At 44.1% G+C, this 24,658-nt stretch overlaps 1 protein-coding gene across 12 annotated transcripts in view; it reads left to right on the top strand.

Moving 5' to 3' along the window:
- The window catches only part of TPM3 (tropomyosin 3), a 27,425-nt gene extending 3,615 nt beyond the window's left edge, over positions 1 to 23,810 (top strand). Inside the window, exons 1-10 of one of the 12 annotated variants that reach the window (XM_007458018.1) lie at positions 2,301 to 2,479; positions 8,199 to 8,332; positions 10,015 to 10,132; positions 10,251 to 10,321; positions 10,954 to 11,014; positions 11,642 to 11,656; positions 12,445 to 12,507; positions 12,686 to 12,755; positions 13,714 to 13,792; positions 14,530 to 14,727. In XM_007458018.1, the coding sequence (XP_007458080.1) occupies positions 2,348 to 2,479; positions 8,199 to 8,332; positions 10,015 to 10,132; positions 10,251 to 10,321; positions 10,954 to 11,014; positions 11,642 to 11,656; positions 12,445 to 12,507; positions 12,686 to 12,755; positions 13,714 to 13,792; positions 14,530 to 14,533 (747 nt within the window). In that variant the 5' untranslated portion in view covers positions 2,301 to 2,347 and the 3' untranslated portion in view covers positions 14,534 to 14,727. Of the gene's footprint in view, positions 1 to 2,218; positions 2,480 to 8,198; positions 8,333 to 10,014; positions 10,133 to 10,250; positions 10,322 to 10,953; positions 11,030 to 11,580; positions 11,657 to 12,444; positions 12,508 to 12,685; positions 12,756 to 13,713; positions 13,797 to 14,529; positions 14,728 to 20,985 lie in introns of those variants that run through there. The other 11 variants (XM_007458017.1, XM_007458011.1, XM_007458019.1 and 8 more) reach the window with 11 other exon arrangements.
- Positions 23,811 to 24,658: the final 848 nt, after the last annotated feature.

Consider the following 24,658-nt stretch of genomic DNA (forward strand, 5'->3'; position numbering starts at 1 on the left):
GGGAAAGAGAAGGAGGAGGGAGTCAATAACTTCACGTTTACGCAGTGAGTTCTGGTTATCTGAGAGACCTTTTTGGAAAGTGTAGGATTTGCCAGGACTCCTTGAACAAAGAAAGGGTGAGGGTGTGGCAAGATCAGACTAAACTTATTTCCTCCCTGAGTTCATCCAAGGTCCTATTTGTTTGTTTTTTAATTGTGGAAAATATATACACAACATAAAATTTGCCATTTTAACCATTTTTAAGTGTACAAGTCAGTGGCAGTAAGAACATTCACACTGTTGTGCAACCATGTCTAGGGTTCCTTTAATCTGAGATGAAATGAGAAGCTGTTGAAGGTAAAATAAGGGGAAAGAAGAGTGCAATAGTTTGGACATGAGAGTCATAACACCCTTTTTTAAGGACAGGAGGTGAAAGGGATGGGGAGAAGAGGAACAGGACAGACATATACACCTGTTGATATACTGTTGTATTGTTGGTTACCAGGAAGGCAGTAGCACTGGGCCCCTTGCTGCCCATCCATCATGCTTTTAAAGGTCATTAGGAGTCAATCCACCTGTTTCCCGGGATCAAGAGAAGATTATCTGTTCAAATCTACCAGCCTCAGGAATGCAGTGGTGCTCTCACCACTCCTTCGGTTTGTTTAAGATGAGGTCTTCTGATTCTTCAGTACGGCAAAGGGCGGGGACGCGCTGTGTGTGTGTGTGTGTGTGTGTGTGTGTGTGTGTGTGTGTGCGCGCGCGCAATAGTGCCCCCTGCTGATCAGCACCCAGATGACAAAGTCTCATTTTTATTTCCATAGTCTCTCTCATCCGGTTTCTCCAAAGAGAGTTGTAAAAATTCTTAGGCCATCAGGGCAGTTTACTGAGGCTTCAAACCCTGCTTTTTCTTTCCAATTCCTGGGGTGGGGTGGGGTAATCAGAGTGTACAGGTAACTCTATCAAGCAAATTACTTATTGTTTGTATTGTTTCTGTTTCTTCTGAATAGTCTCAATGCTCAGTATTTCTAAATGGAGATAGTTGAAGACACACCCTCTGGTGGGAGTATCTTCAGAACCAGGCATTGAGTGCAGCACCTGACTTACCTATCAATCTTTTTGGGGATTAGGATTCTTAATTTAAAATCCTCTTCTACACCCTCATTCTCCAGAGGAAAAGAGAGCTGCATCACAGGAGAGACTTATTACTATTACTTACTGAGAAGGTGGCAGGAACACAAAGAAATAAGAGGGAACAGTAAAATCTCCAAGGCCCTTTACTACTGTGCTCCTAAAAATCCTGCATGGCAATGTCTGTAGGGGCAGTTTCTAACTCATAAATAGCTCCTTGGGGTACCTGGAAGCAGAGCGGTGTGAAATTGGTGAGTTATAACAGAGAATGGAGGCTGAGTTCCACATTACTATAGTTTTTCAGGTGCTCATATCATGCTGTTGCACAAAGGATCTGGTAACAGTAGTCTGTAATAGATGATTCCTTCTGACAAAATGGAGGCATAAGATATCTTCCAATTCCTACAAAAGGAATTGTAAGCGATGATTAATTACCAAGTCCTGAATCATTCAAGGTTTGGAGAGGCTGGCAAATCACTGGTGCATATTGACTCTCAAAAGTAACAGGGGAAAAGACCAGTACTCTAAATAGAACACTTATGTTCATAACTGATGCCAAATAGATTGAGAACTTTGTCAACCTGCCCATCTCTTCATCCCCCATTAATTTTTTCATTGATTTTCAGGAGATGGGAGAGAACCTACCTGAGCAGACTTTAAAAGGAGGCTGGAGGTCATCGTCTTTTGAAGATGAGACCCAGAAAGTCTAGGCTTTTCTTAGTACCTGGGTTTGGAGCATTTGTGGGGTGCGTGGAAGTAGAGGCTTGTAGGGTGTTTATGTTGTGGAGAGGACACAGGGTGCCCTAGCGGGTAGGTGGTGGCGGATCAGCACTGAGGGAGTGAGAGGTCAACGGCGGGTGTAAAGGCCGCACAGGCCAACCATTGGGCAGCCTGCCCAGCGACTGGAGAGGCTTAACCACGACGCGCCTTTCGGTTACCATGGTAGCCTTCCCTCTTCCCAACCCCGCCCCCCTTTGCTGGCCCGAGGGAAAGGCTGGGAGCGGTCGCCTAGGGCTACAGCGAGGTCCCGCCCCTCGCTCCCAGCCGCGGGTCTCCCTCCAGTGGACGGCCTTCCCGCCTGCCTGCGGTGGGAGGGCGCGGCAGTAGTGGCGTCACATCCGGGCGGGTGGGTGAGTTCCGGTATTTCAGGGCGGAGCAGGCGGAAGTAGGGTGAGAAGTGGCTGCAACGCCAAGCGGAGGAGGCAGGAACCCGAAGGCAAGCAGGGGCTGGGTGGGGACCATGGCCGGGATCACTACCATCGAGGCGGTGAAGCGCAAGATCCAGGTTCTGCAGCAGCAGGCCGATGATGCAGAGGAGAGGGCCGAGCGCCTCCAGCGGGAAGTGGAGGGAGAAAGGCGGGCCCGGGAACAGGTACGGAGAGGGCGAGGCGCGTGAGGGAGGGGCAGGCGCTGGAGAAGATGGGACAGAAGTGGGTTCCATTTTTGCGGTGGAGCACGGTCCTTAGGGGGCCAGCATACTCGAAGATGAAGTTGGAGCTCGGAGGATGGGTGGGGCTTAGCTTCATTTGGACCTCGAGCGGGTGAGGGGGAACTGGGTGCTCGAGGGAGCACGCTTGACCTTTGAAGGAACTGAGCTTCACCGGGACTGGCGGGTGGTTTTCTTTCTCCTCCTCCTCTTTTCTCCCTGCTCATTCATTCAGTCCCTCCGAGTCGGGCGCGGTCAGGGGAGGGGCTCAGCGGCCTCTCCCTCCCCCACTTCCCCGTGGCGGGGGGCGGGGATTGTGCTCTCGTTTAAGGTTTCTGGCCCTAGGGGTGAGAGTAGGTGGTTTCCTCTCTGGTCTGGGTGGGGGCAGAGCCGAACTTACTGTGAAAGGGTGGGGAGTCGGGGGGTGGGAACCGCCGGAAAGCCCCCGGCGTGGCCTGCTGGCAGCTTTTCCGCTCCCTCCTCCTGCTCAGGAAATGAGGCAGCAGTCGGCTGAGAGGAAACGCGGTGCCCTCCCTGGAGGAGGTTGAGGCCACAGCACCGCCTCCCATCCTCCGTCCTGGGGCCCTTTCCTCTTAGGGGGAGCCCTTGCAACTGCTAAACCCACTCTCTCTGTCGTAGTGAAGCAGGAAGGGAGGAGACGGTACTTCACTCTCTCCTTTAGTGCAAATGTAGGAACCAACAGAACTTGCCATGATGACCTGGAAGGCAGGAACTTCTGCCAGATTCAGGCGTTTATTGCTGAAGTGTGAAGAGTGCAAGTTGAACCGGTTAAGAACACTTCTTCCAAGCAGAGCTGATAAGCGAGTGTATGTGGTAGAGAATCTGATGGAGTGCTGATTTCTGTCAAGGTTTCTGGTTGACCTAGGCAGTATGGTTGATGGAGACAAAATAATGAGTTCCGAAGTGATGTTACTCTGCTACTTTCCCAATTACCCATTACCGTGTCTTTTTTTTAATTTAAGTTCAATAAATATTTGTTCAACTGAAGGTTGGCACTTAAAATGTTAATGGATTGAGTGGTGATTCTTGAAACTGCTTTCTGTTTAGAAGTGGTGGACTAGTTTTAGTAAGCCATAAGATTTTCCAAGGTCTAGGGTGCAGTCCATTGGGTGGAGCTGATCTCGTGAGTTGAGGCTTTGGTTTTGGAGGATCTTGAGGCTGGAAAGTAACTTGCTAAAATTTGAAGACCTAGTGAAAGAACTCTTGTGGTTTATTGGTATTCCTTGTTGTTCTTTCCCTTGGTAAGTTCCCACCCCCTCCCCTTTCTGGCTGCTCCTTCAGGGAGTGGCTGAGAATTAATGTTTTGGGGGAAAAGGGGGAAAACAGCTGCCCTCCAGGTTAATACTTAAAGATTGTTAGAATAGTCATTTCTTTTTATAACTGGGCATGGAAATGCTGGGAGCTTGTCTTTCTCAGTCACCCATTTCTCAGTGGATTTTTCCTCCGTTCGTTATGCCCATAAATTCTAATTATCAATTCAAGTGAGATGGACTGGCTGGGTGACTCTTTATGACTAGTGACAGCTTCTCATCTCCTTTGTTCTGGAGACCAGATCCCCTTAAAGGGGAAGACAGGGATGGCCTGAAGGAACTAGCCATGTGTTGAGCTCCAGAATCAGGCTCAAAGTAGGGGCATGCTAGGAATAGTTCTAGGATAGATGATGTTGTCCCCCCAGCAACAGCCCCCAGGATTTTGTTTTCCCCCTAGGATCCTCACCCACTGCCCCCAGGACTTGGTAATTTTTCTTGCAGGAAAATTTAACTCCTTTTTTCCCCACCCTTGGTGACTCTAGGGTAATAAGCAGCACAGGGAGCAGCTTCAGATGTATCTTAAGCTTCTCCCTCAGAGCCTGCCAAATTTGCTTGAGCTGAGTGAGATCTAGTGAGAAAGCCCTCAGATGGGGAAGCAGTGTTAAAGATTTATGAAACCGGTATCTTCTACTCCCTAGCTTGAGGGAGCCTAATCTTTTGACTTTCTGCTCTAGTGAACTTTGAATTCCTCCTGAGGAGACACCTGTGGTAAGGGAGGGGAGTGGTGCTTGAACTGTCTGTTATCCTCCTTGGGCATTCTGGAATGTGGATTTTGCAGGCTCCTCCCTCCTGGAGCTGGAAGCTCTGCACTCCCTGATGGTATCGCATGCTGTTAGTGGGATTGTCACTTAATTCCTTTTCTGGTTGCTTTGTGTGAACATCCAACCCTTGTTGGGAAGCTGGATGAGTCCAAAGCAGAGACCGAGTTCTGGAATACATCTATCTTTTCTGCTCTTGGCCTGGAGATTGACCTTTTATAATGTAGCACCTTGTCAAATCCACTTTTGATTTTGAATCTCCTTTGCACTTTTTGCGAAACTGAAACAGACTGCAACATAATATTTAAATGCAGTGTTTTTCCTTCTCTGTGTGTGTGTGTGTAATGTGGTGGTAAAAATACAAATGGTAAGTATTTACCATTTTAACTGTTTTTAAGTGTACAGTTCACCTTATTTGTTGTCAATACCTGTCTCCTAACTTCCGCGGGTATTTCTCTGTCTCTTTTTTTTTCTGGTGTAAAAAATTTAGGAATACTACTGAGGGAGTGAGTGGGCTTTGACTAGCAGTTTCGATTGTGGCCTTATTCCCAAATTCCTAATCTGCAGGGGGTGGGTGGCTGTGGTTAGAATGTCTGACTGTTGTGTGGCGCTCTCCTGTTCATAGGGTCTGGTGGAGTAAGCAACTGGCTTTATCACCTTTCTTTGGTTTAGGTTTGCTTTCCCGCTGATTACCTTTCTCTTACCTTCATACTAGAGCACATACTCATAGGGGAGAGGCAAATAACCCTTTGCTCTGAGTGCCTCTGCTTAGACTCCACCTTTGTTTACTCTGGGACAAATAACTCTGCTTCCTTCCTTCCAACTTGCCTGCCCCTTGATGAAATTTAAAGTCCCCAAGGACACAGTATCTCCCTGGGTAGATATATTTGTGAACACAGTGAACTGGGGCAGTCCATTACTCACAGGGCTCAATCCTAACTTTTTCATTACTCTTTTCCTTTGAATTTCATCTGTGGCTTTTGTCTAAAAAGAGAAACCCCAGAGTGGCAGAATGCCAGATGTAGGCTAATCCCCTTTTGTCCTTGGCCCTGATCTGCCTCTGAACACCAGTTCCCTGTCCGTTTCTTGCCTTGACGGGTATAGTGTGCTTGGGGAATCTCTTCAGTGTGGAGGATGGTAGCATTTAAACCAAACGCATTTCATAGCTGAAGCTATTGTCAGCCATCTTCTGATATGACTGAATCGCTGCTGTGTTCCCCTCTCCGGCCTTGGGATTTTTGCTTCTTGGGTAATGGAGAATCCTATTATTACCTGAAGGAAGGACCTCACAGTGTACCTCCAAGCTGGGCAGAGGTGGGCAAGCTGAAAGATCAAAACCACATCTAGGCATGCTAAACCTAGAGTGACAGAAGAGCATATAAAGTTAATGTTTCCCAAGGCCATGTTTCCCATTCTCATCTGCAGAAGTTAGTCCCACTCAGTCTCTTGGTACCACTTGATTGACCTGAAAGGGATAGGCATTGTGCATAGGTTCTGGCTGGAAGGAAAAGTCAGGTAGGTGTCTTCCCTTGTTCCTTTAAACATTAAACAGATCTTGATTTTGCAAGCTTTTGTTTCATTGTAAAGAGAACTGATCTTCTGTGGGAGGAGAAAAAAGAGGATAGTGACTGCCCTCCTCCCTTCCCTCCCCACCCCCTTCGGGGTCTCCAAAGCTTTTGCTGGGACTCCCATCCTGGGTTCTGTTTTTGGTACAGGCTTGTTCAACGTGCGCATGCTCTAGTTAGGGCATCAAGATGTGTTTTCTCCTCCTCCCTTTTCAGCCTTGCGAAGAATTCTATTGTAAATGCTGATTTGTGGGAGAAACTGCCCTTGCCAGCTTGTTGTCAAGGAAACTGTACACCCCCGCCCCCATAGCCTGTTATCTTTACTTCATTTGGGTAACTTCTGGTGAGCTGGGTGGGGACATAGATTTCATGAGCTTCCTTCAAATCTGGGTTCGATGTTGTTCCTTTTTTTTTTCTTCAGTTCTAGGCATCTGAAGGGAGCGGGGTGGGATAAATCATTGTACTGGCAGTGTTTCATAGTTCTTGGCTGATAGGGCAGACTCGTTCTCATAATCTTGACCTGTCAGCCTTTTTGAGCTTGTGAGGCGAAATGTGTGTTGTCTTAGGGCGCATCTGGTTTCCTGAGACAGGACCAGAGAATCTTTGTGTTATTTTGAATAGAGACACAAATGGTTTCTTAGTAATTTCAGCTTATATAGATGTCTTGATTTTCTTTTCCTGTAGGTCAGTGGTTATATAGCCCCAGCCCCTGCAGTGCCTCGAATCTCCCATGTTTGTATTTGGAAATTTTTGTGCCAAATTACCTGATTCTTAACAGGAGTGTTTTGGGCTATATCCCTTCCCATAGGGGCTGGTGGCCCAGATTATTTCTCTAGCTACCCCCACCCCTGACTGCCAGGAGGAAATCAGGGTAATAGAATTCAGGCACAATCTGGGCTGTAGAAGAGAGATCGTGTTCACCAAGCACTTGGATAAGCATCTGAACTGGGGAGTGTGCAGGGCAGATTAAATTCTTGTGCAGTCGTGGCGGTCAGTGTACTTGCCACCAGTAAAGGTCTGGGGAGGAGAAAGGCAGTCAGAGGAGGGAAGATTTTCTACCAGTAGAATTCATGCACATGCAGCTGCCTTCTTCTTTCCTTGTTTCTTATTCCATTGCCAAGGAGGAGGTATGGGATTACTTGGACTCTAGCCTGTGCTTTATTTTGGGGTGGAGGCCAGGGAGAGGATTGTCATGCCGTACTGGAGGGTTAGGCTAAAGGGATGACTTGAGGAATAGAAAGGAGTCACAATTCAGAAATTTGGAGGGTTGGTGGTGGGCATGAAGGAAACATTCTGTTCTGCCCCCAGTTTTTTTGGTAATGCCATCAGAGCAGATAATTTTGGCCAGAAGAAACTCCTTGTAGCCAACTTTTAAAAGGTGGGAGAAGGGGGCAAGTTGAAAGGATAGGAGGTAGGTATCCCAATATTCCATCCTTTTGCTTTTTCTGTTCTGGAAGGTTCTTCTGGAAAACATTATTCTTTTAACTAATCATCCTCCTGGTGTTAGGGTAAGCTGATCAGAGGTTTAACAACTTGAGTTAAGCAACAAATTAATAGATAATCCAAGATTCCCTCTTTAAGAAACCTTTCTTATTTTTCCACTTTATGTGACACTTATGAGAAAGCTGCTGCAGAGTGAGATACACCTTTAAGCCAGAGCTCAGGCAGAAGAACCCCTTTACTGGCTACCTTTTCTGACACTAGCGTGTTCAGGAATTTGAACTGGTATTAACTGACACTGGGCTGGGCAAGGAGCTGAGTTTTAAAAACACTTTTCCTGTGGAGCAAATGGGAATTCATTGATGGGAAAGGGAGGAAAATACATGTAATATTATAGAATATAAAATCATGTCTGCTAGCTCTTATGTGCATTTGAGTTAAGTCACGTTCTACCCTACAAGGCTCTGGCTTCCTCATGGTGGTAGTCAACCCCAATCTTAGTGTCATAATTAGTGCAGTTTCTTTTCACCATGCCTCTGCTTCCTTTTCCCATTCTTTCATTTAAACACAGGCTGAGGCTGAGGTGGCCTCCTTGAACCGTAGGATCCAGCTGGTTGAAGAGGAGCTGGATCGCGCTCAAGAGCGCCTGGCCACTGCCCTGCAAAAGCTGGAGGAAGCTGAGAAAGCTGCTGATGAGAGTGAGAGGTGTGTAGAGGGGCCTGATGAAGTGTGGATTTCAAAAGAAGTTCATAATGGCTCTGATCAAACAGGTTTCTTATAAACCCGTTTTTTAAAACCGTAACCTATTTTTATAGGATCTTCTTTCCTTCTGCATATTCTCTCCATATGAAGACGGACAGAGTAGGGGTTACCTGGACCTGTGACCCTTTTATAATTGGTGTTCCTCTATAAATTGGCCTAATAATCCTTAAATGGGGTCACCAGGATGACCTCCACTTAGACGGCACCCACCCATAGCAGTTCTCAAAGTGAGGTACCAGACCAGCAGCACCTGGGAACTTGGTAGAAACTCAAATCCTCACCAGCCCCTACCCCTCATCTACGAATCAGAGACTCTTGAGGTGGAGCCCAGCAATCAGTGTTTTAATAATCTCTCAACCCTGGCTGCACTGTTAGAATCATGGGAGTGTGTGGTGGGGATCTTTGGGGAGTTTAAAAAATATATCAGGGACTTCCCTGGTGGCGCAGTGGTTAATAATCCACCTGCCAATGCAAGGCACATGGGTTTGAGCCCTGGTCCGGGAAGATCCCACATGCCATGGAGCAACTAAGCCTGTGCACCACAACTACTGAGCCTGTGCTCTAGAGGCTGCGAGCCACAACTGCTGAGCCCGCGTGCCACAACTACTGAAGTCCATGTGCCTAGAGCCTGTGCTCCACAACAAGAGAAGCCACTGCCATGAGAAGCCTGCGCACCACAACTAGAGAAAGCCCTCGTGTAGCAACGAAGACCCAACACAGCCATAAATAAATAAATTTATTTTATATATATATAATCTCTCAGAATGCCTGGGTCCCATCCCAGATCAGTTAGAATCCATTGCAAAAGAGATCTGGGCATTAATGTTTTTAAAGCTCCTCCAATAATTTTTTTTGGGGGGTGGGGGGCCGCGCTGAGAGGCTTGCAGGATCTCAGTTCCCCAACTGGGAATTGAACCTGGGCCCCGGCAGTGAAAGCCTGGAATTCTAACCACTAGGCCACCAGGGAACTCCCTCCTCCAATAATTTTAATATGTGCCCAGGGTTGAGAACCACAGTCCTTGAACCAACTCATTTTTTGTCGAAAATAGCCAATTGGCTCTTTGTCACGTGTGAGTTAAACGAGAACAAAGGTGTGTGATGACTTGGATGGGATCAAACTAAGACTTTCAGAATTAAAAATACCCTGTTGGGAGTACATTACGCAGTGCAGCTGTGAAAGTAAATAAGACAGCTATGTGTGTACTATTGCAGAGTAGTGTCCAAATTATAGAAAGTGAGGAAAACCAGTTGCAGAGCAGTATAGTATGATTCCTTTGGGGTGTGGGGAAATGGAGATGAGATTTTTGGCATATAAAACATTTCTGGAAGGATTATGAATTAAGAGATTACTTCTGATGAGCAGGACTAGAATTAGGGAGGCTTACTTTTTGCTTTATGCTAGACTATACACTTAAATATTTAGTTTTTTAATAAGTGTTATTTTTATAAGAAAGTTTTAAACAAAATAATTAAACTAAGGTCGGAGGGTGCTATGGAAATTCTTTTTGAGTGACAAGCAGAGAGGAATGGACTTTAAAAGGTGCAATTCTGGGTCCCTTGGAGTTGAGTTGATGACAGGCTCCCCAGGCTGTCAGTGCCACATTTGTCCATATTGTTTCTGGCAGAGGTATGAAGGTTATTGAAAACCGAGCCTTAAAAGATGAAGAAAAAATGGAACTCCAGGAAATCCAACTCAAAGAAGCTAAGCACATTGCAGAAGAGGCAGATAGGAAGTATGAAGAGGTAAGACGCTTTTAGCTTGTCCCTCTCTCTTCAGCGATATTGGGTTTCTGAAAAGAATCATGAGAGGGAAATGGCTCCTTCTTTGCTTCACTGAGTTGTACCTGCGTCTTGTCCTTAGGTGGCTCGTAAGTTGGTGATTATTGAGGGAGACTTGGAACGCACAGAGGAGCGAGCTGAGCTGGCAGAGTCGTGAGTATCTTGCTCCCCAAATCTTGCCATACCATTCTGTTCCTTCCCCTTTGGCTTGGGCACTAATGTGAATAAACTAGCATTCCTTCAACCTTGTTAAACAGGACCTAGAGAGTGGGAGTCATCTAGAATGCTTTTTTTTTTTTTAGCCTTAAGAATGGCTTTGGGCTTTCTTACTCTCTTAACTAGTGACAAGTGACAAATGAGCCTTCTTCATTGAGAAGAAAATGAAACCAAAAAAAATGGTGAACTGTTAACCGGCAGGCCCAACTGGGTTCTGCTTCTCCTTGAGGCATTGAAGTGGCTGTGCCGACTTAAGATCTGTCTCTGTTTTTACCACTTTGCCAAGCTGCTGGGGAACTTGAGGGCAAAGGCAGACATGACCTGCTCCCCTGTTGGCACCTTCTGGGCCTTGTTTAACAAAGTCCGTGCTGATGCGTATTTATTTGTGCTTCCCTTGCATTCCCCTCTCCTAGACGTGACATATCATGACCATGGTGATGTTTTCTTCCCATTTTTTGATTTAAAAAATTTTTTTTTCCATTTTGCTGCTTGTTTCCTTGCTGTGTTCCTTTTTGACCTTTCTCCCTCCCCACAACCTGGCTTGTGCGATCCCTGTGACTCACTAACAGCCGTTGCCGAGAGATGGATGAGCAGATCAGACTGATGGACCAGAACCTGAAGTGTCTGAGTGCTGCTGAAGAAAAGGTACTAACCATTGAACCCACAGAGAGGTTATACATATGGTGTGGTTTTGTTTGGTTTTGTTTTGTTTTGCAGCTGCCTCCCCTCCACTGGTTGATTTGTTGAGTGCTTTTTCATCTCTTCATGGAATGCTCCATTCCTCTTCACTTACTTGGCATCTTTCATCTCTTCTTTCCTAATTGCTTCACTGCCTCTCCACAGGGTCTCACCTTCCCTTGGGTGATTTTGGGGACTATTTGGGCTGGGCATCCGTTCCCACCTCCACCCCAGGTAGCAGTTATGATTTGTTCCTGGTAGTGATTTCTGTCAAGTGTTTTCTTTATTAGTATCCAAACATTCTGAGTCCCAGCCCAGGAGGGTCCAGCTCCTGACATGTTCTATGGTAGAGGGAGGAGGGTTGATGCTTGCTCAGATTACCTGGGAACTTCTCTTTTCCCCAGTGTGCCTTCCAACTCTCTCTACATATAGGTACAATTCATGTCTGTGTGTCTCTCTCCTTTTTTTTTATTCTCTTCTTCCCCTTTCCTCTCCTGCGGTATTTAAAATATTCACAGTAAGTGTTCTGAGCTGGAGGAGGAGCTGAAGAATGTCACCAACAACCTCAAGTCTCTTGAGGCTCAGGCGGAGAAGGTAGGGGCTGGTTTGTAAAAGTGACAGGCTTTGGGGCCTGGGCCCAGCCCTGCCCTTGATGAAAGACTGGAGAAACCCATTCCTTACATAATCCAGTGAGAAGTATCCACCTACTCTCTCCAGATTCTGGGTTTAATGCTAATTCCTGTGCACTTTGATTGCTGTAGTTAAAATAACTTCTTGGTCTCAGGTGACTGGGGTCATGTTCTCCTCTGGCTGATACTGCTATGCTGACAGAAGGGGACAACAAATAGTATCAGATCTGAGACCTAATGAGCAATCAAGACAGATGACTTGTCTTTATCTTCTTGTGGGATTCTTTCAGCCATGTGGCGTCAAGGTGTCACTGTCACCACACCTACTCATTAACTTGGAGGCAGGAAGAAAACCTTCCTGGGTTGATCTGAATAAGATCAAAGCTTAGGCCCATTTTAAAAATAAAGGTGCTGGGGACTTCCGTGGTGGCCTGGTGGTTAAGACTCCATGCTCCCAATTCCGGGGGCACAGGTTCGATCCCTGGTCGGGGAACTAAGATCCTGCATGCCACTCCGCCAAAAATTAAAAAATTTTAAAAATAAAGGTCCTGGAGGATTCTGAGGGTATCATGGCTCTAAGGACATTGATTTATGGATTTTAAGGACTGTTGTCCCAAAATGGCCTTGCTCTTTCTCATGGATCATTCAGCACATTAAATCCAAGAGGATGTTCAGTGTAAAAGTAAATGTCAGGAGGGGGGTATTGTCTGTGTGAGTAATTTCTATTCTGAAATGTTTATTCTACTCTTACAGTACTCTCAAAAAGAAGACAAATATGAGGAAGAGATAAAGATTCTTACTGATAAACTCAAGGAGGTGAGCTGAGGGGATTATAAGGAAGGACCCAAAACATTTAGAGGCATGTAAGGCATTAATGTAGACTTAGACTAGCTGGCTTTGGTTCTGAAAGGTATAGAAGTAGAAGGTGGAAGAAGTAGAGATCCTTCTCTGTCTTACTCATCTCTGATTCTGACTGATTTCATGTTTCTCCCAGGCAGAGACCCGTGCTGAGTTTGCTGAGAGATCGGTAGCCAAGCTGGAAAAGACAATTGATGATTTGGAAGGTATGGAGCCTGGGTGAGGGATTAAAATAAAGAAATCTAGAGGATGACCTTGCCCTTTGACCGTTAGCCTCTTCCCCTGTACCCCAAAGGGAGCTGGTAATGACTTGGCATGCATCCTACGCCCTGCCCTGTGCCATAGCTAGGTGAAGTGGGTCAAATCCTGGAAGTGGATTTTTACACTTACTCTTCCTGTAATAAGACTTTACCTAATATTCTGGAATTTGCATCCTTCCCTTGGAGGAGACTGGTAATAGCATGTACCTCCATGTCACCCCATGGCTACTTTTGGCAATCTTGTTCACCACTCAAGTTGTGAGGGACCTCACCAAGAGATGCAGCAGTGGAATGACCACTTCTCAGAGCTGACCAATGCCAGGGGCTTTCTAAATACTTCCTGCCCCCATAATTTGGCAACTGCATCTATCCTAACAAGGGAAAGTTTGTACTTTGCTCTGAGAACTCTGAGATATGTTCCTTTGGTACACTCTGGGTAGCAGGATGTTCTTTGGGAGAGTTTTGCGGAGGCAACCTGTAGAGCAAAGGGGCCAACAATATTGGTCACGATGACGATGGGTAGGTACAGAAGTGTCTGAATGTTAATGTGTATTTTCTCCTTTTTCTATGTTAAATTCAGCATTATCACTGCTAAGAATTGGGCTAACTGGGTGGGAGTGGTATCCTCTTGAGTGCCTTTGGTGATTGGAATTTCTAATCATGACTATGCCCAGGTTCTCAACCTTTACTGCAGTTGATTAGAGGCGTCAAGAAGTCCCGTTGGTCCTGGGGACAGTGGATCTGAAAATGGCCAGTCATGGCAACCAGGATAGATGTTCTCCTAACTGTGGGATTAGACCCATGGTCACACTTCCCTAATTTCTAATGATTCCCTCTCTTCATCTGCTTCTGATACCTTTTATCTGTCCCCTCATTCCTCCCTGTGGTTCCTGTGCCTGTCCAGATGAGCTCTATGCCCAGAAACTGAAGTACAAGGCCATTAGCGAGGAGCTGGACCACGCCCTCAATGACATGACCTCTATGTAACTATCTGACAGCAGAGTGGGGCTGGGGCCTTGGCTTGTGGGTGGGTGGGGGTATAGGCTGTGCATAGTGTGCTCTGGTTTTGTCTTCTGAAAACTAGAATCTCCACTCTTATCTTTAAAACACTGGTGCTGGTTACTTGTTGGCAAAAGCTGGGGAGGCATTTAATCCTGGATCAGTGGTAGCACCCTGATCTATGTGTAATTATTGTATTTTTTATTCATAGTCCCTTCATTATGACACCAGGATTTTTCTGTTTTCTCAAATTTAGTCTCAGAAGGGCTACTGATGAAGATGGAATCATGTCATCATATAATTTAAGGAACTAGGGCCCAGAGAGCCAGTGACTTGGGCCCTAGCATCTTACAACAAAACTCAGACTTCATGGGTGTATATGATGCCCTGATATTAAAGTTTAGGGGAAACACCCATGATTGGAAATACCAAATTCACCTAAAAATCGAGCTGAGTCCCAGAGCAAGCCAGGTAGTAAAAAGCACCAAAAAGAGTTGTTGGGGACTTTATCTGTTTGCTGTGGATCCCTGATCCTTGATGCTAATCTGCCTTTTTCCCACTAACCCTGAAAAGAAGCCAAATAACTCAGGTTGTAGTGTCTGGCTCTCTTTTATCGTTCCTACTGCCACCTCTTCCTTTTTCTCCTCTTCCTTTCTCCCAGATTACTGTCTAGATTGATGCTAGTCCTTCTCACCTAGAGTCTCCTTACTTTTTCACACAGATAATTATCACCGTTTCTGCTCTGTTCTGGATCTGCCCCCTTTCCTCGGGGAACCCAACGCCCCACTCTCGCTCTGGATTCCATTTGGGTCAGCCTGGCTGACCCCCAAGGCATTAGGATGGGCGGGGGGACCACAAAGCAACTTATGTATTCTCTTCCACCCCTCACCCCAAATTAAAATGTTAAGCTGCCGGAAGCCTCATGCCACCCTGCATTTGTGTCATTGACAAAGCTGCTGCTGTCCCTAAAAAGGAGCCTTGGGGGTGTGATGTGGGGAGCAGCTATTGTAGGCTCTCCCTCCTCTGACTTATATAATCAAAGCCACTTTTGTGTGTGTCTATTTTTTCTTGACATTTAAATTCAACTGATATGAATCTATCAGCGTGGTGGACTAGGAGAAGTTCCTTAGAATAGGAGCTTTAGTCTTACACTCAAGCTGAATAAGATCATCTAAGTCCTTTACTTCCAAGTTCTTAAATCATCCCATCTGGAATGTTTGTCTTCTCTTTAGGTTCTCCTCCTTTGAGAGACCACAGAAGTACCTCCCAATATATATTCTCTACCGTTTTACCAGTGGTTCAACTGGTGCATCCTCGGAATACCCAATGAACCCAAATATGTTACCACTAAAATTGACTAATTATATTACTCCCAAGTCACAGAAAATACGTAATAGGTAGAATTTCCAGCAGTTTTATGTTTTCTTTAAACCTTTCTTACATACTTGAGGCTCACTACCATTTGCCTGCTAGTATGTGCTACCGGGATATAAGACAAGTGATAAATGACTGTTACTGGAAAAATAAAAACAATCATGCATATTTCAAATATTATACACAAGGTAGTAATTTATTACATGCATAAATGTGGTTAATTGCTTCTAGTAAGATTGTTCCTAGTTTATGTTGTGGAATTAAATATCAACCTTTTGGAAATTCCTACGCTAATTTACACAGCAGAGATAGTTGAATCTGGGTAGTGTAGTCATCGGTTGTACTTATCTAAGCACCTAAGTATTGTTCACTTAGTATTTCAGCTTCTCAGTGGAGTATATATTTAAAACTTGCCTTTTAAACAGATACAGCCAGGTAGAGAGGTTTTCCCTACTTTAAAACTTTAGGTCTCATCAAATTCAGGTTTCTTTCTGTCTATACCATTTCTTTTTGCCACACAGCCTTTGTGATTAAGGTGCAGGTTAAGTTATTGTTAATTTAGGCACAGGGTATTAAGGTGGGGACAGAAATAACCAAAGACGGAGGCATCATCCCTACTCTCAGGTTGCTCAGAATCCAGTAGGAGAGAGAACATATGTATAAAACTAAAGATGATTTGTGATATGTGCCCCAAAGAATGAAGTTTTGTGGGAGTTCAGAGACGGGGAAGAGGTTGATTGCAGTGGAGATGATTAGGAAAGTCTCATGATAGGAGGCACGTAAAAGGTACTTAATAAACATGTTAAAATTTTCCTGTTCATTTTTATTCGATTCCAAAAGATTGGATTTTTGACAATCAGAATCTGGTTGAAGGAAAGTGGATATTGAGTATCTTCATTAAAGAGAAGCAAAAGAATAACGGCATAGAGTTGGGAAGGACACCAGAGCTATAACCATTTAGTTAGAGTAGGGAACATGTATGTGCTGTATCAGGCGGGGAACTTTTAATTTTATTTTGTAGGTAATGGGGGTGCCACTGGAGATTTTGAACAAGGATATGTTCTGAGTAGCATATAAGAAGATTTAATTTGGAAGCTACGAATATGTTATCAAAGATTATCAAAGTGATCCATTAAGACAATGATTCCCAAATTTCATTCATTTGCATACCACTTTTTTTCTTTTTCTTTTTTTTTTTTTTGCGGTACGTGGGCCTCTCACCATTGCGGCCTCTCCCGTTGTGGAGCACAGGCTCTGGACGTGCAGGCTCAGCGGCCATGGCTCACGGGCCTAGCCACTCCGCGGCATGTGGGATCTTCCCGGACCGGGGCACGAACCCGTGTTCCCTGCATCGGTGGGCGGACTCTCAACCACTGCGCCACCAGGGAAGCCCTGCATACCACTTTTGATGGCTTTTGCCATATTCACAGGCAGCCTACATTATTTTTTTAATTTACTTCTTTTCAGATTTGTTGTTACGCTACAAAATTCTAATTTGAAATCAAAAGTTTTGACGTATGCTAGTGTTTTTTTCTAATATACATTAAAGTAATACAGCTAATAAATTTTTTTTAAGTTCACAAATGTATACTGTCTGCAGTCTTCTCACATATCACTAGCAGTGACTGTAGCACACTTTAGGAAATACTGGGTTAGGTTATTGCAGTTTCCCAGAGATAATAATCTGAACTAGAGTAGTGGTAGTAGGGGATGGTGCTAAACCTGGGCATTGTGAAGGGCCTGGTCACTAAATGCAAGAAGGAAGTGTCAAGGATGACTGGCTTGGAGCCTAGGAAAATGGTAGTATTAAAGGTGTAGAGAGGTCACGTGGTCTTGGTTTGGGGAGGCACGGGAAAGTAGAGAAGAATATAAGTCTGAAAAACTGGCAGGTATCCAAGATGAAAACAAAATCCTAAGACTTGAGGAGGAGAAATTGATATGAGAGATTTGGGAATCCATGAGGTTGGCAGGCAGTTTAGGCCATGGAAGTAAATTTGAACCCTAAAAGACAATTGCAAATATAAAAAGAAAAACATAGGCAGAGGAAAATCTGTGTAGAGGACAAAGCCAAGTGGAATTGGTTGGAGGGATAGAAGGAGAACGAGTAACTTTGATACTTTAAAAACTTCAAGGCTGGGTGATTTCCAGTGATTCTCAACTTCAGGTAGAGAAGGAAGATAACTGAAAATAGGACATTGTCACTGATGTTTTATTAATCTGAGGGTATATACTGGACATTAAGGACAAGGAGAGGAGCCATATTTCAAGGAACGGAAGAGTGAATTGGTGGAAAGAAAATAAAGGCACGAAGTATAGTCTATAGTCTATACAAAGTCCGATAGAACTTTTGGCAGTGATTTCCAGTATAGTAGCCACTAGCCAAATGTGGCTGTTGAACACTCAGTGTGGCTAGTGTGACCCAGAAGCTAAATTCTCATTTTATTTACTCTTAGTTCATCTAAATTTAATTAGCCACATGTGGCTAGTGGCTGCTGCATTCATTGGATAGTACAGTTCTGGATGTTTTAGTATGTAGGCAGAAGGAATTGACTTTGGTACAGAGAAAGACTTCTTACAAAGGAAAGAAGAGATAGTAGAGAGAGATTAGAAGAAAAATGAGGTGTTATACTTTGGTAGCTCCTGTCTTTCCCCATGGCATGACTCATGTGAGCAAGGATCAAGACCAAGAAGCCAGGGTAGCGGAGTGAAATTTGCAATACTGTACCATGATAAATTCACTCTTTTGTTTAATGCTTTGTATCATTATAGAAACCATCCTATGTTACTTGAGCCAGGACTAGCTGTGAGAATGAGGTGAAGCATCATTGGTAATCTCAGGGCAAAGTGCTTCATCTCTTAACTTTCTCTCCCCTTAATTTCTAAGAAAGAACCACAGGCTGTTGTGTTGGAGTCCATTCTTCCCTTCCTCATTACCGTTGTTGGGATGAGGAATAAAACAAAATGTGACTGGACCCCAAGTTACCTGACGGGTGGAACTGACCTGTTATGTTAGGCAACCTTGTCTTAGACACACCGTTTTAGACACACAGTTTTTTCCATTCACATATTGAATACTCCTTAGGCTTAACGTGAGGGGGGAGTTTAAGAAAAACATAAAAGAGCAAAATCTGTTTTTTCTACCTCATTCCTTGAACTTTGAGGCTTTAAAACTGATAGAGTTCCCTTTACCCCAAGCACCTGCATCCCTTTTCCTTTTCTTGTTACAGAATGAAATTGACCTGATTCAGACCAGTGAAGGATGTGTAGCATCCATGGGATTATTCCCTGAAAGGAAAATCAGATCAAATGGGGATTCTCTGGCTTGTTTTTTTGTTTGTTTGTTTCATTTGCTCTTATCAGGGAACCAAGAACTTTAATGAACTAGTGTCTGGTCCTGAATTTTTAGTTACTAGAAATAACAGTTAGAAACCTTACTTATTACTAAGTTCAAGGTGAGAGAACAACCACATTTATCTTTCTGACCTTCTGCAATTCTTAAGGAACTATAAATTCTGGGATTTAATTAGGCAATAAAATGCTCCCACTTCTTCTCTGTCTCTTTATTTCTTCCCTAAGTGGAACAAAACCCTCATTGAACGGGCTGTTTTTAGGGATATGATCCTGATAACACCCTTCTTTCCCAAGAAGGATGTGGGAGTCACACTGACTAACTTGGATATAGATGCTATGGATCAGTCAGGTTGCATATGGTCTTTATATGTAATATAACACCAGAAAGTTCAAGAAATCAGAGTTCAACATAATTTGAACCCCTACTATTTGTCAGAGTTGCCCCAGTGAATAAGACAGGTTGAATCCCAGGCCTCATGGACTAGTATAGACTAGTACAGTGTTTCTCAATGATGAACTTTAGTCCTTTAAGCCAGGATAATTCTGGGATATACAGAACAATCCTATTTATTGCTGTCCCCTGCCCAATAAATATCTGTAGGGCCCTCCAGTTATTGTGAGAATTATACATTTCTAAATTCCCCTCTAGCGGAGGGAAGGGGCAGTATTCCTCCTATTGAGATACTGGTTTAGTGGGAAGTGCAATTTTAAAAATTCCCTACAATTCTGCCCCTTAATACGACTCTTGTTTTTTTGGTTATTCCGCCCAGGATCTCTTTGTACATATATGCTTTCTGTTTTGATTAGGTACACAGAGTGACAAGTATTATTGGGAACATACTGGCCCCCAGCTTCCAGGTGGAACTGGGAAAACCTCAGCCCAGAAGGCAAGGTACCTGAGCAATGCCCACAGTCAGCCCACAGATGCAGGGCAGAAAAGTCTTTTTCATATTGAGGTCCTGAGACCATTTTGAAACAGACTGTAAAACATAGAAAGAAACTTGTTTATGAACAAGTAGAGTAGACCAGGAAGATCCATCCCCAATTGCCATTACCTCTGTGTTGGTCACATGGATTTGGATTCTCTCTACCCCCTCTTTTTTATTTATTTAAAAAATTTTTTTCTTGTGATGAGAACTCTTAGGATGACTTTCTTAACACCTTTCATGTATAACATACAGCAGTATTAATTATATTATGTTGTACATTTCATCCCTAGTACTTCTTTATCTTATAACTGGAAGTTTACACCTTTTGACTACCTTCATCCAATTCTCCCTCCCCCCACTCCCCACCTCTGGTAACTGCAACTCTGATCTCTTTTCTATGGCTTTGTTTGTTGAAGTATAATTGACCTACAACACTACATTAGTTCCTGGTGCACAACATAGTGATTTGATATTTCTATGCATTACAAAACGATCACCACTCTACACCTCTTTAAGATGTGCTCCAAGTAGAAAATCCAGATAAAGCCAGGGGATTTGAGCGCTTAATTACTTGTATCAGGAATGCTTTTGGTTATAAGAAACATCTTAATAGCAGCTTAAATAAATATGGGATTTATTTTTCTCTCATAATAAAAAGTCTTGATTTGAGCAACTGTGGCCTGATATAGTTGGGATTTCTGTGATTCTCACGGCCCTTTCTTTTAAGGTTGAAATTTGCGACTCTAGTCATCACATCCATGTTCAAGGCAAGAAAGAAAGCTAAAGTTTTTCTAGAAGCCCCTGACAGACTACCCCCTACATCTCATTGGCCAAAACTGGATCACATGATCCCCCCAAGCTGCCAATGAGGCGGGAGAAACAGGATAGTCTTGATGGCTTGTACCAGTAATTCACCTTACCTGGGGCTGGCTGGACACACTTGGCTCGGACAGGTTTGGGGTTCTTTTAGAAAAGGTGAAGTTGGGTTATGATTCACTGTGCCACTATGATAGGCCTGTCACCCAGCACCTACAACAAGAAGCATTAGAAAGTACAGGATTGAGTGAGTGTAGGGATATTTATCCTAGTCTCCCATTCATAATACTGTACTGAATGCTTTTACAGAAAAATGTTCAACCATTCACTCTGGTTCCTTACAGACCCCAATTATTATAAATGTATTTCTTATAAGCCAGGTGTATTCCTTCCTTTGCCAGGTTTCACTTGTCTCAGTTTCTCAACCCAGGGAATAAATACGGTGAAGGAGATACTTTTCTCCCTCAAAATGTCATTCTTTCAACTTGTCAGTCTGCATTTTTTATTTTATTTCTCTGTTGGTCTTTCCACCAACTGACCTAATCCTCCTCGCATCCATCCTGCCTTACAGATACATGTTATGTATACCAGGTAGTTGAAAGTCTCAAAATTTACTTCTGGTACTCTACTAACCTTCCCTTTTTCTCTTTCTCCTCCTCTTTTTCCTCTCCTTCTCTTGTTTTCTCTCCTCTCCATTGCTGCTGCAGAGCGTCTCTACAGCCAACTTGAGCGAAACCGCCTGCTTTCTAATGAGCTGAAGCTAACGCTGCATGATCTGTGTGACTGATGGGCAGGGCTCACTGATGCCCATTAAACCGAGCTTACGGCTCACACCACTGACCTGGACCCCAGCAAAAAGCTGATTGTCTTTTAAAAGTTAATTATTTTGCCCTAAGCAAATTTCTTTTTAGTTGGGACAGTTAGAATAGTGTCGACCTCCTAACTGCACTGTAAAGTGGGAACAGTTAAGATTAATACTGCCTTTCTGTCCCTTTTCAAGAGATTGTGGGTGATGAAGGGAGGGACCAGAGAGATAGTGAGAAAACCTGGGAGAGTTTTCTGTTTTCCACCTTTACTTGCTGCTTTTTCACTTGTGCACTGACTGTAGGATGTGTTCCCTTGCATGGATGTTTTCTAACAATAAAAGGACTGACTTGACAAGATGTTGTAACTGCTTCATCTGCAGGCCCAGGGATGGGCCCTTCTGACTGGGTAGAAAAAAGGGAAGGGAAAGAAAGGGGTGTGGGATATGAATAGGTCTGCGTTGCCATCCCCTTCTCTGAGTTGAAGGGTATTTTCCCCACCTCCCTAGAGCAGTGAGTGGTTTACTTGCTGGGAAGCTTTGATTCTCCGTGATGTTCAGCTGCCAGTTTTCTTCCTGACATTTTTCCTATTGCTGCTTTTTCCTGGTATTATGTTTAATTGTAAGTAACTATGTCACAGGCTAGTTCTGAAGAATAGCTCTGCAAAAATCTCAGTTAAGGGTTTGCTTACAAGGATGTTTTGTAGTATTCTTGACTTTGTTTTCTTTTGAGATTCTCTGACTTAGCTATGGGGGTTCTTTTATTTATTCCACTAGTTATTCCTTTCCTCTCTACTTGTTGAGGAAAGCCTGTAGTGCATGATGATCCTCCTGTACTCTTTTCAAGTTGAGGTTCTGCTGTTTCTACTGGTAGAAATATGCCCATCCTTGTTCTCAATGTGTCAAGCTCCAGCGAGCTGTTTCGAGTAGGTGTTGTCCTGTGGGCAGAGACTAGAAGAGTGGATGGCTGGTGTTTAAGGCCACCTCCGTCAGTGACTGAAAGCTGAAAGCCTTGGTTGGGTGTGGGGAGGAGAGGAAATGACTGATAAGGTCCCCAGCTCCCTCCCCCAGAAGTACAGCAACACCTGTAACTTCAGTAGGCAAGCCTGAGGCCCTGCAAAACCGAGTGATGCAATAGCTCACTTCTGTGGCTGAGAAGGCAGCTGCTTTATTAGTCTGCAGTTTCTCGGCAACAGGAGCAATTCTCAGAGTGGGTAGACCTTGAAATTTACTTCTAGTTTTTATAACATCTCTCCTTTACCCCCATTAGATAAACTGAAATGCACCAAAGAGGAGCACCTCTGTACACAAAGGATGCTGGACCAGACTCTGCTTGACCTGAATGAGATGTAGAGCACCCCAGTCCCATCCTGCCGCTGCTCCTCCCTCTGACCCGACTCCGCTGAGGCCAGCCTGCCCGAAGCTGACCTTTAAACTGAGGGCTGACCTTTAACTGGAAGGCTGCTTTCTCCTTTCGCCACCTCTCCTACCCCCACCCCTGTGTCCTTTTCGCCAAACTGTCTCTGCCTCTCCCCAGAGATTCCACTTGGGCTAGAGGCTGAGCACCTTTGGGAACAACGTTTAAGGGAATGTGAGCACAATGCTAAGTGTCTTTAAAAGCATGTTGTGATGTACACATTTTGTAATTACCTTTTCTGTTGTTGTTGATGTAGCAGCCATTTGTAAAACATTCCAGATGATTCCATAGTTCTGAAGCAGCAGTCTAATCCCTTTCTCACTTTTGGAAGGTAACTTTTCAGCTTAATGCATATTGCCCTCTCCGTAGAGGAGGGGAAAAGGTATGGGCCTGCCTTACAGAGAGCCAAACAGCCCCGAGGACTCCGTTTTGGGAAACCTTATTGCTCTGTAAAAAGTACCCGCCAAACCAGAAAGGTGATTCCAGAAGGAGTTAGCCCAAAAAAAAAAAAAAAAAAAAAAAAAGCGCTGTTCAGGTTTTCAGCTTTACGGTATCCTTGGGCAACTTTTTTTCCACCAGAAGTGACCAGATGAAATCAAGATGGTGAGACCTCTGAGACCAAATCCTTGTCCCAGCTCTCCCCTGTTCCCAGCCGCTCACAGAATGGATCATGTGCCCCTTATTTTGAGGCGACCGCTTATTTGCTCTCCCGCAAGAAAGGAAAGAAAATTATGTTTTACCACTGATTTAGCCATATGAAACTCATCTCATCACCCTTTTCTGGGTCTGAAGCTGCTGTCTCTAATAAAAGTGCCATCTCATTGTGCATTGTATCAGTTAGTGCTGGAGAAATCTTGAATAGCTTATGTACAAAATTGTTTTTAAATTTTATATTATTTTGAAACTTTGCTTCTTTGGGGTTGGGGCACACTGGTTACCCCATCTGGCTGTGAGAGCTCTCTACAGTCTGGGCTGGCAGTGTGCTGATCTTTTAAAGTTTTTTTCCCTACCCAATCCCCCCTTTTTGGTGAGGTTTCAGTGAGGTCAGTTAGGTGTGCATCCTACAGCTTAATTGGCTTAAAATGTACTCCCCTTTGGTGTGGTCTCTTTGGGGGCCGATTGGGAGAAAGAAAAAACAATAGTGTAACTGTTTTGATACTGAACATTGATAAATGTCTTTTTGAAATAAAGAACCAGTCCCTCCAACCCTCAGAGGTGCTTGCTTTTATTTCCTAATCCAAATGGGCTTTCTACACAGGAGCTATGAAGTTTGGGTAAAAATCAGAACTTTGTGGGTGGAAGCAACAGGATTTGATGTAGAGCACACATTGTGGAAGGTGACCAAAACGGGTCAGAACTCAGCTCTCAGATCCCTAGTTGTGTATTCTGATGTCAGTCATTTAGTTTCATTATCTGTAAAATAAAGATAATATGTATTGTTAGGGTAAATGTGAAGATTAGAAATATTTGTGTGCCGGACCTTAACACTGGCATCTTCAGGGTGAGCTATACATTTCCTTTATAACTATTGATTCTTTCTTATAAATCTGGATTTATTAGGCTCTAGCTCCCTAAACAACTTCAGCGATATATGACACGGATTACGTACTCCTATACATTTGTGGTTTTAGTAAACCGTCTTGAGACAGGCTTCGAACTGATACTCTGTTGGATATTTGGAGAAAACAAGTTAATTTAATAAGAGGTGCTCTCAGTATTTGCTTACAGACAGGCAGCGTGAGTGGATAGCTTTCTAAGCTGCCTGTGAGACGCCAGTGCCTGGCATTTCCTGCACTCTGGCCTTGAGGCTGGACATGAAACTGACTTCCTAGTAAAAATGACAGCTTCCTTGACAAAGTTCAGCTGTTTATACTAGAGACTGGAACATTTTTTCCGTTAATATGTACGGGCCGATGCTGACTGGAAATTATTGCCAAAAAAAGGGGGGGCGGGGAGTTGCTCTAGGAGCCAAACATGTAGTAGGCAACAGAAGGAGAAATGTAGCTGTGAGAGATTATTTTTTTTGACTGCTCTGCTTGTTCTTTACCATTAAAAAAATCTGCCACTCAGTATTTAAGAAAGTAGCCCTTTAAGTGGGTGGCTGGGTATGTACCTTAAAGTTTCCATAACGGCTTGCTGGAGCGCTTCATAAAAACATTCC

Source organism: Lipotes vexillifer, unplaced genomic scaffold (genome assembly GCF_000442215.2).
Source record: "Lipotes vexillifer unplaced genomic scaffold, Lipotes_vexillifer_v1.1 scaffold238, whole genome shotgun sequence".
NCBI classification, from domain to species: domain Eukaryota; kingdom Metazoa; phylum Chordata; class Mammalia; order Artiodactyla; family Lipotidae; genus Lipotes; species Lipotes vexillifer.